At 38.8% G+C, this 15990-nt stretch overlaps 1 protein-coding gene across 1 annotated transcript; it reads left to right on the forward strand.

Annotated features, from left to right (window-relative positions):
* Positions 1 to 44: 44 nt before the first annotated feature.
* Positions 45 to 1600, forward strand: LOC117453589 (noggin-2-like). The gene has a single exon (XM_034092451.2). It carries the CDS (start codon positions 470 to 472, stop codon positions 1325 to 1327), a length of 858 nt encoding a protein of 285 aa, XP_033948342.1. The 5' UTR covers positions 45 to 469; the 3' UTR covers positions 1328 to 1600.
* The last annotated feature ends 14390 nt before the right edge of the window (positions 1601 to 15990 follow it).

Genomic DNA, 15990 nt, shown 5'->3' on the forward strand with positions numbered 1-15990 from the left:
CATGACGGGAATTTACCCTGAAGCTTGTGAAGTGCAGTCTTTGCGTGAGAGAGCTGTTGTTTGTCTTGCTCTGCCAAATCAAGGTCAAATGATTACTCTTCTTTCTTGCTGTGAAATATGTGGACCTACTTTTTTGTCTCATATAAATATCTGTGACATCTGGTAATCAATTCTGGTAAAGCGTTAGACTAATCTATAGCTTCTCGGATTTGTTTGCTTCGAAACAAGCCAAAACATCAGAGCCGTGAACAAGAAGAAGCAGGAGCTTCGCTGTGCTTTGGCCACACTCAATATTATGTCTGCCGTTTGTGGTATAATACACTGATTTCACCATGTTATTGTTCACAAGCTCAAGGATTTCTGGTGTAAGGTACACAGAGTCTCTGAAGCACCCATAACTAAACGGGTAGTAAGGAGAACTAGCAGCAATTTCTCATCAGTTTGTTGTCCCATCCGAACCTTAATAACCATGCCTGAGCTGTTCGACTGTGGAGTCTGTTTCTGCTGGATTTCTGTCCTTCTACATGGAGCTTCTAACGTTTCAACACAAAACCAGAATTTGACTGTTGTTCAAATCAAGGAGGACACAATTTGGGATTCACCATTCCTTCATCTGAGAGAACGTCTGCAGTCCTACTCGCAGCCGATCCGCCCGTACACCCTGCTAACAAACACTGAAGACTACCACCACATGCCCAGACCCAGACATCTCCGACCTTCTCGCCTCCTGCGTCTTCTGGGATCCTCCTTTGACCTGATTTGGATGTCCATAGAGCAGCCATCTGAAGCATCTAGGAGTCAGCTTTTGGGCAATTTCTCACTTCCTGGGGAATTCCCCACTACTACCAGGAAGAAGTTTAACCCGAGTGCTTCTCCAGAGCTGAGCGAGGCTGCAGCAAACAGTCGTCAGAAGCTGGTGAAGTATGCCGCAGATCTGGACCTTGGTTCTCTCCCAAAGCATGTTGCCAGCTCAGTTAGAGACTGGTTGGTGCGCTCTGCCACTTGTGGATTAATTTACCAATGGGTGGATCTGGGTCCGGCCTTCTGGCCACGCTGGGTGAGGCAGACGGACTGCCAAAAATCAGGTGGAGAGCCAAGTTGCTCCTTTCCGGCTGGGATGGAGTGTGTGCGAGCTGAAACTGCTCTCATTAAGATTCTGGCTTGGCACTGCTTGGAAAACAAAAAGGGAGACGATGGGTGGAGAAGGCTTGAAGCAGACGGGTCTGACAGCGGCACTGAGATGAGGACAGGCCAGGCCAGGAAAAAGTGTTTATGGAGGCAAATGCCCTATCCTGTGGTCACAGCATGTACATGTTCATGTAAATGAAATTGTTTATCTCTTCAGGGCCAATGATTTGTAATTGTCATTCCAACTGGGCTTCTTTATGCATGCGTTTATTTTAAATGTCATTGAGTTGTAAGTCATTTCCCAAAGCATTCAATAAGACATTGATTGCGTTTTAGTGGATTTAAGCAGAATTTATTAAGAAATGTCTTCCTCCTGATCAGTTGTTGAGTTGTTTTTCTGTCAATGTTTCTTTTTCCAGCACTTCATTTCATGTATTAAAGCAAATAAAAATAAATAAATGGACAACATAAACACTCCTGAATTATGTTTTTGATACTGAATGTATTTCAAAGTTGCTATGTTTTTAAAGAAAAAGTAAAAAATAAGTTTTCATAAAAACGTTGCCATCCAGACAAAGGAGCCTTAGAAGGCTCAAATGATAAAACTAATTCCTGGATTTAAGACTCATTCCTGCACCACTCGATTGAGTTACAGGATTGATGGGGTTCTGTAGACATATCAGATTCATCAGATTCACTAACAAGCAGCACGTTTAAGCATATGAAGAATATGTGTGGGAGACAATAGGGCTGTGAAATCTTAACCATACATTTAAAGTATTTAAATCTGACAGCCCTTGTCGACAACATAATGTATTACTTCAAGTACAACAACCTCCATTTTTTATTGAGTATTTTCACATTGTGCTCTTTCTACTTTTACTCAACTAGTTTGTTAGCCAACATTGTACCTTTGACTCCACTACATTTATTTTATATATTTGGTTTGAAACTTTGCAGATTTAGGTTATTAATAACAAATATAAATCAACACACATAATATAATATTCTAGTTTAAGCTACCCATAAGTGTAAAATAAACCCCACCTTTATCTCTAACGTATTCAACTGCCTACGTCATCAATCTGTTCCCTTTGCCAAGGACAAGCAACAAGAGGAATCAAAACAAGAGAAAGACACAACACATCGCTCAGAAAACCTTGAAAATCTATCACTGCACCCGCCTGAGGAATGTCTTGATTATGGGAGACAAATGGAGGAGTCTCCACCGCCCTTCACCCCCCCTATCACCTCTGAATAGGTTTGGGTACCGAGAACCGGTTCCGGTTCGGAACCGGTTCCAACATTTCGATTCCAACGGCATCATTTAGAAATGTGAATTTCGGTTCCGCTTTTCGATGCCTGAGGAAATATTTCTCGCCGCTCTCCGTAGCCTACTATATGACTGCGGCGAGGCGGGAAATGTAGCGTTGTACCCATAGACATATAAAGAGTAGACGCCGCATTGGCTGCTGGGGGCGCAAGAAATACGGCCCGCCATCTTGGACCGGTCATCCTACCCATATTGTACAGACATTCTACCCATAGACAGCAGAGGTTTCAAGATGCCAGAGCACTGTGCAGCATATTGCTGTGCAAATCGGCGGACGATTGCGAACAGGGGTCGGGGGATTACTTTTCACAAGTAGGATTCAACATTATAATTGGTTGTATTTTGGAAATAGAATATTATTGTACTGTATTGATGTCCGCCAGAGAAATCGTAGCCAGCAAACATTATGTTCATGGCCAACTGAGACTTTATAAATCGCTGCTGTAACAAGTGAATTTCCCCGTTGTGGGATGAATAAAGTAAAATCTAATCTAATCTATCTAGGAAGAAGAAGGAAGAAAATAAGCTTGACCTCCTTCTTAAAATGTGTTTGTGTTGACTCTCAAATCTCCCGTTTTTATTTTGAAGGTTTCCCAAAGACCACGTGATCAACAACAATGGCCGACCCTTCGTGTTATTCCCTGGTGGAAAATGCCTATTTTAAGGTTCATTTGGCCATTAAAATGCGTTTTGATGTCATTGTATGCGAGTAATGAGTTTTTATTTCTGATTATTTGTGCAGTAGATGTACATGATGTTTAGTTTGCTAGTTATGACGAAGATTACCTTACGTCTGTGAGGAAAATACATGGGGCTCAGAGCCTCGTATTTTTAAAATCTTTTTTTCCTTCTAATTTGTTATTCTTTTCAAAATAACACACTGTTATTTACTCACCAATAACACACAATTATCCTTGCTTTTATTTATTGGTTTAATTCCATAATCTCGGTCTTTTTGGTGTTCGTCAGGAACTGAATTTCAAAATAAAAACAACCGGAAACAGACGTAGGCCTATAAGGGACAGTTCGAGCATCATTGCGATTGTCAACATTTTTGAGTTTAGGATGGCCGAAGACACTACACTACCCAGAATCCCCAGCTATCGTTTAGGACTACTGTCCCCGTGATTACTCTTCAAGGTCTGGGATTGGATGTTGGAGTGGCAGTGCGCCAAGGTTACAGCGTCAAACAGCTGTTTGAAATGGAACGAAACCACGCCAGACTATCCAAAACTGGAATCGAACGCCCCCCAGAACTACACACTTCACTATTGTGTTTCGCAAAATGTTCTATGGGACGTCTCAACTGAACGTTTTCGTTTTTCCCAAAATTAGAAGTTGCCAGTATTAAACACATTGGTGTTATCAAATGTAAAACATATAATTAATAAATGGGTAAAAATCGCTGTCCATAATGCGCAGCATCAATATATAGCATTAATATACCCACATGACAGCTCATTGATACTTTGTAATTCTACTCCACTACAATTCAGAGGTTAACCTGGTATTTTTACTCCACTACACTTATTTGAGTTACTTTGCAGATTCTGATTAATGATGTGAAATATAAACACCCTTAAATCAGAACTTTAGTTACACCTGAGTAAAATTCAGGGAAGGTTGTCAAGTGCCAACAATCAGGAGAGATATTTTGATAGTTGGTGCTTGAGAAGACTAAACATGTATCTGCAATTGACATTAATGGAAACGAGTAATAAAGTATATAATTACTCGTTATTCTCTACTACTAGTTAATTAAAGACTATATTATGGCTATTTTGCACATCCCTTTCAAGATTTCAAGATTTTAAAGGTGTATTGACATATAATTTACACAACTACGGTGTAGTTATGCAATGAATGAAAAACTTGGGTCACAGGTCCCTCAACAGTGCATTACAAGACATCTATCAATATGTGTGTACCTCCACCATTAAACTGTCATATTCTGCACATTTCTTATTCTATCTACATACATAAGAGTATAATCCATATGTATAATATCAGTTAAAATAAGTGCTTCAACATAGTTAACATTGCAGGAAAGCAATATATTAGACGTTAAGTACTTTGTATTTATCTGTAGATAGATACCCCCAACGTTTTTTTCTTATTTAAAAGAAGACCTTAATCTGTTATTTAATGTTAAATAAAGGTTAATTCGTTTTTCTGTTTTGCACCTCCTCCTATTAATATCTTTGTACATCCTGCACTAAACTGTTTATTGAAGAGATCACTTATAGTATCTCTTGATTTTTTATATTCTATATTTCTATCACAGACCTTCTACTTTCCCCCTATGAAAGTATATGTACTCTTAATATTTTTTTAATCAAATATAACACATAAAAACAATAATTCAATAATGTGCTTTAACCACTAGGCACACACAGACACTTGTATGTACAACATCTGAAGATGTGTAGTTTTATTCATGCTTTCACATAATTTTACAGCATATTGCTATACTATTTCAGACTCAGTATTTATATTCTTACATTCAAAATTCAATCCAATTCAAATCAGTAATATCTTTAAAAACTACAAGTCCTTTTCTATCAGCTGTGCACCGTTATGGTGTAAATATAACCTATCTATGAATTAGATCAAATGTAAAAGTCAGCCGAATTAGTGTTGATACTGCAAGGAGACGTATTGTGAGAAGAGAAATTGAGAAGTTTTTGAATTGTTGATATATCCACGTCAAGTATTCAGTTTCGGCGGCATTTCCTCAGTTTTTTCCAAAGGTTCTTCTCATCAGGGCGCTATAAATAAAGAACTACGGCAGATCTGTAATATTTAATGCAGCCGAACCGTGTATTACAATGCCGTTATGTGATGACTTTCAAAGAGAAAAGCAAGAGCACTCGGAATTAAGTATTATTTTATTCTTTTCAAATGTTTTCCGGATTTCATATAATATAAACACCAAATCCCAGCATGCATTGCGGCTAAAACATCCAATCAGCGTAGCTGAGAATCTTGGGTAATCGCTCGAAATGCCCACGTCTGTTTCCGGTTATTTTTATTTTGAAATTCAGTTCCTGACGAACACCAAAAAAGACCGAGATTATGGAATTAAACCAATAAATAAAAGCAAGGATAATTGTGTGTTATTGGTGAGTAAATAACAGTGTGTTATTTTGAAAAGAATAACAAATTAGAAGGAAAAAAAGATTTTAAAAATACGAGGCTCTGAGCCCCATGTATTTTCCTCACAGACGTAAGGTAATCTTCGTCATAACTAGCAAACTAAACATCATGTACATGTACTGCACAAATAATCAGAAATAAAAACTCATTACTCGCATACAATGACATCAAAACGCATTTAATGGCCAAATGAAACCTTAAAATAGGCATTTTCCACCGGGGAATAACACGAAGGGTCGGCCATTGTTGTTGATCACGTGGTCTGGGAGCTGTTGCCAGCGTCCATAGCAACCACCTTAGCAACCATGAATGTGTACACATTCATGAAGTAATCTTCGTCATAACTAGCAACTAAACATCATGTACATGTACTGCACAAATAATCAGAAATAAAAACTCATTACTCGCATAAAATGAGATCAAAACGCATTTTAATGGCCAAATGAACCTTAAAATAGGCATTATGAAGGTCCATGGGACGCCCTGCCCGTAGAAGCCTGACGGGCAAGGGGTCCGCTGTGTCCGCAATGAAGGTCTATGGGACGCCCTGCCCGTAGAAAATGACGGGAAAGGGGTACCCTGTACGTAATATAGCGACGGGGAGGGGCCCTGACCGTCCGTCAATATGTGACGGGATGGGAGTGAGAACGTGTGTGTGTGTTGTGTGTTGTGTGTGGTGTGTGTGTGTGTGTGTGTGTGTGTGTGTGTGTTGTGTGTGTGTGTGTGTGTGTGTGTGTGTGTGTGTGTGTGTGTGTGTGTGTGGTGTTATTCTGCTTTTCATTTTAGCCGGAAAAGGGCAGGACTACGTCTACTTCCAGAAAAGCTGAAGAGAGCCTGTCTGTGGCCCCTCAGGACGACCCAGAAGCTTCAACCTCACACTCACAACCTCAGCTTAATGATGTGAGTATTTCTATTTTCAACATCATTCATAATGGTCCGAGACAAAGTAAAATCTCTTGTTTGTTGCCACTCATATTAAACACACTCACAAATAAACCCATACACACACAATTGAAGACATGTTGAACATGCATTCCTGGCACACGCGCGCGCACGCACACACGCACGCACGCACGCACGCAACACACCACACACACACACCACACACACACACACACACACACACACACACACACACACACACACACACACACACACACACACACACACACACACACACGCATGATGCTGGCAGTGGCTTTGACAGGTGATGACTATAAGAAAGAATGTGGGCCATACTCTAGTTGTGTCAAAGTGATGTGTGTGAAGTGAAACATCACTCAAACCATGTTCATCCCTCTTTCTAGGATCATAGCTATGTCTTGCCTGCTTCTCCTACTGCTCTTAAGGCCAGACTCAATGAAGCAAGAGTGGAGAGTCTCGAGCGAGAGAGGAAGAATGCCATGGCTAGAGAAAAGAGGGCAAAGACCACAGTGAGGAGTCTTTTGGGGGATTTGAGGGGAAAAGAACCTCATTAATGAAGAACTCAAAGAGAGGCTTGATTTCTACTCAGGTAAGATGAAAGTAGCACTTTGAAATTCATGTACATCTTACTCTTACACTCTTTATTAAACTCCTTTGTTATTATATGAAGGGGACTTATTAATTTGTTCTCATACTTCAAGGCAAAGCAGTGCCATGAGTACTCAAAGGACCACAGAGAATGTGCCCTCACACTCCATCTACATGGTCCAAAGGCATACGAATACCTCAGAGAGACTATTATTGTTCAATTTCATTTTTGGAAATTACGGTTGTAAGTACGTTAAATAGCTACTTCTCAATTTTTTTACAGGTGGCTGTGTTCGGTGGATGGCAAGCCTGGCCTGAACAAGATGATGCTGGATATGCTGGAGAGAAGATGCCAGGAAGACCAGGCTAAATATGGATGTGTTTCACTCATGTTGGATGCCATGGCCATCAGAAAACATGTGCAATATAATCCACATAACCAGTCAATGTCTGCTTTTGTCGACATGGGTGATGGAAACAATGAAACCGATGTTGCTACTGAGGCTCTTGTGTTCATGGTGGTTGGCCTACAAGGACATTGGAAGGCTCCCATTGCATATTACCTGACGAAGTCTTTGTCACCTGAAACACAAAGGGTCCTAATCTAAATCTAAAATCTAATCTAATCTATCTAGGAAGAAGAAGGAAGAAAATAAGCTTGACCTCCTTCTTAAAATGTTTTTGTGTTGACTCTCAAATCTCCCGTTTTTATTTTGAAGGTTTCCCAAAGACAAAGATATGAGAAAGAGGTTCTCAGTCATGCTTTGGAGGAGCCGCATGCACGGGGCATTCGGGTGTCATGAGCAACTTTGTGTAAATATGGTTTGGGCGGGGTGGTATCATGTTCTTGTGTTTAACTTGAACATTTACATTTTTTATATAGATGTAGAAGTACATTTTCATTTTTTATGACATAGATATTCATTTTTACTGATATATAAGTTCTGTCTATGTATAATGTATTATTGTTGTTCATTTTTCAACTTATTAAAATAGCTGAGTATAGGCCTACACAATCTGCTTCTCTATCATATAGAGACCATTAGTGTTTTTTTATGTGTGTGTGTGTATATATTATATATCGTGTGTCTTTTGCAAAATACCTATCATACATAACATAGGCTATCAAATACCAGAATATGCTATTGCTGTTAAGCCTACTATGAATATTAAAATACGCCGAATCATGTGTCCGGTATCATGCCTACATATATGACGTTTGCAGAAACCCCCCCCCGTGAAAATCAGTTTTGTATTCAGCGAGTTATGATTGATAAAATGCGCTGACACTTCATTGCGCCTGCCGGACAGATTACACTGAGTGGAGCAGGTGACCGGTCCAAGATGGCGGCCCCACGGCTCGTCAGCGCCAATAGGCAGGAGCGGTCGATGCGGCGTCTACTCTTTATATGTCTATGGTTGTACCTACACTTCCTACAGTGTAACCTGAGACCAGAGCATGGCGCTGCCTGAGACCAGTGCCGGCCCGTTGCACTGGCATTATAGATGTTCACCTAGCCCTATAGGGCGCCAGATCTGTGGAGGCGCTGCGCTGACAGCTCTGGGAGGGAAAACAAATGTTTTGACCGTTGGTGCTCATCCTAATTTTCGGCCTTGATGTAACAACATTCATAATTAAGTAAATGTAACACCCTTTTTTACCCCGGTTACACGTTTCATTCGCCCTGTACGATGGGCGCTGCAAGTGATGAAAATGGGGGATGTTGGCTTATCTGGCACCCGCAGCTCACAGTCAAAGTGCGAGTGAGCGTGGGAGCGAGGGACCGGTTCGCGCTGTTGTTATTAGCATCTGGTGCTAGCTGCTCTAACGGAAGAAGAAGATGTTTCTTCAATGATGTGGAGGGAGAGTCCTCTCCAGTCAGACTGAGGCTGATAACTACAGCTCAGTGAGGTAAAGGAGTGTTTAGATAGTTCACTTTAGTCTAAGTTATCTCAGTGGGTCTCAAACGTTTTGATCACAATTTATGTAAACACATATTTCCAAGGCACTCCTTTATAATTATTGGTATAAAACAGGTTTGAAATCATTCCAATGTATACTATAGGACAGTAAACCAGACATATCGTTTTAAACTGGAGAGATAAAAAAATATGCATAAATAAAATAGTAAAATAAGATATGAATGAACAACAAACATAAAATACGTTACATGTATTTGTTATTGGCTATGGGTTATTGGTTATGCTCACATACTTATTTAATTATTCAAATGTAAACCGATCTTTTTCATATGGGTGTTTATGTACCCCCTAGATCTAGTCTCTAGTAATTCTGCTTAAAGTGCACCAGATTGAAGCATTTTGCTTTAAAATGTTCAAACATTTCTTCCTGGTATGCCTGAGAAGGCAGATAGGCTATGCTTGTTTTTCTCAACAAGAACTTAATAATTTTTTTACCCTGCCCCTCAAAGAATCGGAATTGAGAACCGTTAAGAACCGGAATCGAAAAGTAGAATCAGAATCGTGGAAATTCAAACGATACCCAACCCTACCTCTGAGGATACTCTTCCTTCACCCCACAGCTCTCTCTACTCTCCGTTCACCCTTTCACCCTTGCCCACCCTCCTGGAGATCGCTGAACACACAAAGGAGATACAGAGGGTTGGCACCGATTCCTTCCTGGAGTTCAAAGACCAAACTAAGGCGATACGCAGGGTTGGCAGCATGTCCTTTACCCCCACTCCTCAACGACGCCCACCAAAATCACTGCAGAGATGCGCACCATCTCCCCCGTCTTCATCACCGTGCCTACGTCAACCACCTCCCCTCCCTTCAAGAAAGCATCTGCAGTCTCCGAAGCCTGATAAGGATGTGTGTGTACAAAACGCAACAAACTCTTACTGATATGTGCTGGGTCCAGGCTCAAGGGCGTATGGCACTCTTAACTCTTTCCAGGACATGCCGGGGCCCTGCCTGCCAGTATTGCCGATATCTGTGTTGATAGGTAATAGATTAAGAGCGGTGAATCAGCTTAGAAACAGGAAGTGCTCAAACATTTGTGTGAGTTTATCAAATTTAGCAGTGATTCCATGTCAGCCACAGCTTGTCACAAAACATCTTACTGATAGTGTATCTAACAAACTTAAACTAGCTTTATTAAATGTCAGGTCTCTGGCAGGAAAAATATTTGTAATCAATGATTTTATCACTGAGCACAATCTTGATTTTATGTTTTTAACGGAAACTTGGATTGAACAAAATAACAGTGCAGCTGTTCTTATCGAATCAACCCCTCCCAACTTTAGTTTTATGAGTCAGGAAAGAATGCATAAGAAAGGGGGTGGAGTTGCTATTCTGTTCAATGATTCCCTTCAATGCAGGAGGACATCGTATGGGATCTTTGCTTCTTTTGAATATGTGGCCCTTCAGCTGAAATGCTCCTCTCGAGCTCTGTTCCTAAATATCTAGAGACCACAGTAGTGATACAAATGCCATATCAATCTCATTAGTATGCAGAAAAAGTGACAGGTCGCCCCGCCCCTTTTTGGCCGGAAGTCCCGCCTTATTTGACCGGAAGTCCCGCCTTTTATTTTTATTTTGAAAACCGGAAGTCCCGCCTCGTTCGACCGGATGTCCCGCCCCCGCTTCCGGCGGATGTCCCGCCCCCGCTTCCGGTTTACAAAATAAAATTAAAATTAAATTAAAATTAAAAAAATGAGAAAAATAAAATGCCGTTGTTTTCAATCAATTAATATGCCTAGGATATATGTCCCGCCTCCTAACCACTTCCTGTGTGGTTAATCCTGTATACAGTATCGAATGTAACTTACAAATACTTGCAAATAACATGAAATTAATCAAAAGTAAAAGCATCTAAAAACATATATTTAAACCTCTCTGTTTTTGCAAACAGGACATGACAGGACATGAGGGGAGAAAACATATGGTGAAGGAGGGGGAACACACACACACACACACACTTTCCCCGCCCCTCACCCCTCTCGCTTTAGGGCTGTCTAAATAAAAAGCCAGCGTCTTTGGTCACTCTTAAATATTTTTCAAGTCGAGAGAAAATGGCCAAGAGACGTCTTGATATGAGTTTAATCAGCGAGACACCGGTGACAACTTACAGCCATCCGTTGGGTGCTCCAAATCAAAGTAAAGCATATAAAAAACAGATATTTTAAAAAGTCAGCCTTTTTGCTAAAGGATAAGGGAGGGGGAAAACCCCAAACCCCCTATGGAGAAGCCATAAACCCCCTATGGAGACAAACATGTTGTAAACAGAGGGAGGTAGGTAATATACTTAAATATATATAGAAAGTCAGAGAATATTTATCAGAGGATAACGCATATACATTTGTACAAGTCGACACGGGTGGATTTTGTAAGAAAACAGAGTTTTCGTACTCAGACCACTGCAACAATTTCAAGCAGATCTCTGCGATATGCAGTCGCTGTCCGAATATAATGATGGCTTTAATTATTTGTTAACAGTCATAAATGTATTTAGAATAAACCTGTGCTCAAACATTAAAAAGAAAAAGAAGGGTAAGGTTACCAAAAGCTTTTGATACAGTTTTAACACACACAGCGAGATCCCTAAAAAGTCACAAACAGAAGCGGGGAAAGAATTCTTTAATAAAGTTTTTCAAAACTTGTTGAAGAAAAGCGGTATACAACATTATATAACCGCCAGTGACATAAAGGCATGTATGGTAGAAAGATTTAACCGTACGCTGAAAACTAAAATGTGGAGGTATTTTACAGCTAAAAACACTCATAGATAGTGTTTTTTATGTATGACAACTTTACAACTGGTAGAAAGTTAAGTACTTTTTCTGAGCAGATTTTCTTTAAGACTGTGACTCTTAACACACCAACCCCCCGAGAGACAGACATACTCATCCCCTTTTCAACGTATTTTGTTTTTGTCTTTCTCGGTTTTTTTTTTTCCATTATATTTTTGGAAAAATCTACATAGTGATTGCTAGCAAAAATACAACATGCAACTAATACATTATACAATATTACGACTTTTGGCGATATTTTCAACACAATATACTTGTACCCTTTTTTTTTTTTTTGTAGGACTTCAAGATATGTTGCATGTCATGCATAAACACGGTGTCATCTTCCTTCAGCCATCACAACAACAATCAAGGTGGATCTGTGAAATGAAACACCTCTTCCCAAAGAGTGACTACCCTATTGAGGGCATGCGTCTAAGGCAGTAGGGTCTAAATCGATGGGCCAGATATACTAACATGCAGAACGTACGGTATGTTTGAAAAAGACTAACCATTTATCCAGTTCAAGATGTCTTTAAGATGTGACATAGCGCTCTGACTATTTCCCATAAAATCGTGACAAACTATTACTTGTTTCTTACATTTGACCTCTTGCTGCTTGGTTGAAAATGATAGATGAAAAAGAACTTTTTTAAAAAGAGTCAAACCACAAATGTTTTAAGATTGTTACAAATGTAAAAAATAAAAAAGGTCTGGAGACAAAATTAATTCAGGTGACTCTGGCTTTATTAGGACAACAAACATATAATACAAATGGGTTAGGGGTTAAATATAACCATCGTGGACTTAATAGTCTAACAAAATACTTTTATCTGAATACATTTGTTCTTTTTAAATTATTTATTTATTATTTCAGTGGAACAATCCAGTGTTTGTTAACATTAACGCTTTCTTCTCTTTTTCTTGTGTTACTAAGATACTTTTAAACACACTTTGGTGTATGCAACACTTGTTCAGATAAACAAGGTTTTTTCTTTTCTGATAAACTTACATATTTTAGTTATTTTATGTTACCAAGATACTTTGAGATACACCCTGATGTACGCAACACTTAACAAAGGGTATAATATGAAGTAGTTGGTAAGGAAGGGGTTTTTCTTTAAGGGTGCAAAACTTTAGAACAGGGTAAAATATTCATTAATTTGTATTGAATTGAGTTTTCTTTTTTTGATTTTCAACATACTATATGACTTTTACATATTTCTGACGTACTATACTTTTTTGACTTTTTTCTGTAGAATCTTGATAAAACTATTACTTGTTCTTAAATGATGACCTATTGCTGGAGATGAGATGAAAAAGCTACAACGCTTAAAGAACTTTTTTCTAAAAACTCTCAATTCTACACTGACTCCCCCCACTCAACGCAATAAGTCCCACCCCACTCAGCAAATCATCTAAAACGAAGGACCCCACCAAGACAACCATTGAAAACTAGCCATGGATCTGAGAAAAACCAAGTCTGATGTAGCCTACCCTTATTATCACCAGGATAATGGATATGGGCTTAATGACTGGATGGTACAAAGTAGGGGAGAGGATGTTCCCGAAGAAGAGCTCTCCTCTATATGTAATAGTATTGTAAACGAAACATTTAAAGTGGTCCTGGAATCTTCATTTTTCAGAAACATTCTGTAACATTACCGAAGAAATTACACTTACTCTTTTTCTTGTGTTACCAAGATACTTTTAGATACAGTTTGGTGTCTGAAAACTGAAACTGGTTGAATATGAAGTACTTTATAAGGAATTCGGATTCTTTTAAAGGCAGATTTTGGCTTTTTTTCTCTTGCCAAGATACTTTTAGACACACTTTGAGGGATGCAAAACCTTAAAACTAGAAAATGAAGTACAGTCTGATTAGATTTTTTCTTAAAGACTGTTTCTCAAAAAGGTAAGTTTGTGATTTTAACAATTTTCCCTGACACTTGGCAGATTTGTGTGTAATTCTCTCACAAAGGAACTGTAAGATACACTTTTTATGTATGCAAAACCTTACACTTTTTTTTTTTTTTTTTTGAAAATAAAATACTTTGTCTGAATACATTTTCTTTAAAGGCACTTTTTTTTAATTTAACTCTATTTCAGTGGAAAAATACAGTTTTGTTGACATCAAGTCTTTTTTCTCTTTTCTTGTGTTACTAAGATACTTTTAGACACACTTCAAGGAGAGACTTGAAAATATCCGAGTTGTATGGAGAAGAAGAAGACTAATAACCAGCCGGGGGATTTTTTTTTTCCGATACTTTGACTTTTCTTTAAAGTAAAATAAAAATGGGAAACTACTATGCAAAACGCTCTGTATATATTGATCATAATGTAGTCAATACCCTTTTAATAAGTGTGGTGATGAGGACGATTGAAAACAGAATGAGTAGTGACCCCCGTGTAAGCAGAATGGCTGAAGTTTGTAAACTAGAAGACATTTTGGATATCGTTCGTTCTGGCAGTACTATTCCGGGTCATTGGGAAACCATTGTAAACGAAACATTTAAAGTGGTCCTGGAATCTTCATTTTCCGAACATTCTGTAACATTATCTCAGAAATGAAACAAACATCAAAAGTGTATCATGTGCTCTCATTGTATGCTCTGTTTGTAGATGTAATGCATCTGTGTGTTGAAAACAGCATACACGTGAATATTTTGACTGAAGTGAAAAACTTCCATCACGATATCTCCAGTAATATGGGGAATTCTATGCTGGAGACTGTCCTGGGGATGCTACAATCAGTATAACTATTGATTTTGTGTGTGAAAAAAATAAAAAAGTGTTTTTTTTACATCTAAAAACTGTTGTCATCATTATAGCAAGGGGGGCGTGTCTGATACATGTGTATTACAGTCCTTCTTGTTGTGTTTTTCAGTGTTTTCTGTGTGTCTGTACACACAAAGCACACTTCATTATCTACTTTTCAGCTTTTTTAAAAAGAAAAGTGTGTCTTTCGGTAACTTTCTCAGAGAATTTAACCATAAATCTGTTAAATGTTCAAAACAGCCTTGTTTTACTGAAATACCCTCAAAATGACAAACTGCCATTAAGAGTCAGATTCTTAACCAAATCTACTGACACAAAGTACTTCATTATCTACTTTTCAGCTTTTAAATACAAAAGTGTATCTTTCGGTAACCTTCTTGAGAGAATTAAGCATAAATCTGTCAAAGATTCTTAACGAAATCTACTGACACAAAGTACTTCATTATCTACTTTTCAGCTTTATACACAAAGTGTATCTTTCAGTAACTTTCCCAGAGAATTTAAGCATAAATCTGTCAAATGTTCAAAACAGCCTTGTTTCACTGAAATACCCTCAAAATGACAAACTACCATTATTACGAAATCTCCTCAAACAGAGTACTTTCTACAGATGAAGCCTCCCACTCAACACAATAAGTCCCACCCCACTCAGCAAATCATCTAAAACGAAGGACGACCGTTAAAAACTAGCCATGGATCTGAGAAAAAACCAAGTCTGATGTAGCCTGCCCTTATTATAACCAGGATAATGGATATGGGCTTAATGACTGGATGTTACAAAGTAGGGGAGAGGATGTTCCCGAAGAAGAGCTCTCCTCTATAACATATCCATAATAATCTTATAGATCATCTCCCGCTAACCGACTGCTGCGAATGTGTTGAACAAATACCTCTTTTGTCCTAAAGACCTTACATGGATATGTTATAGAGGAGAGCTCTTCTTCGGGAACATCCTCTCCCCTACTTTGTAACATCCAGTCATTAAGCCCATATCCATTATCCTGGTTATAATAAGGGCAGGCTACATCAGACTTGGTTTTTCTCAGATCCATGGCTAGTTTTTAACGGTCGTCCTTCGTTTTAGATGATTTGCTGAGTGGGGTGGGACTTATTGCATTGAGTGGGAGGCTTCATCTGTAGAAAGTACTCTGTTTGAGGAGATTTCGTAATAATGGTAGTTTGTCATTTTGAGGGTATTTCAGTGAAACAAGGCTGTTTTGAACATTTGACAGATTTATGCTTAAATTCTCTGGGAAAGTTACTGAAAGATACACTTTGTGTATAAAAGCTGAAAAGTAGATAATGAAGTACTTTGTGTCAGTAGATTTCGTT

This window comes from Pseudochaenichthys georgianus, chromosome 1, assembly GCF_902827115.2.
Source record: "Pseudochaenichthys georgianus chromosome 1, fPseGeo1.2, whole genome shotgun sequence".
NCBI classification, from domain to species: Eukaryota; Metazoa; Chordata; class Actinopteri; order Perciformes; family Channichthyidae; genus Pseudochaenichthys; species Pseudochaenichthys georgianus.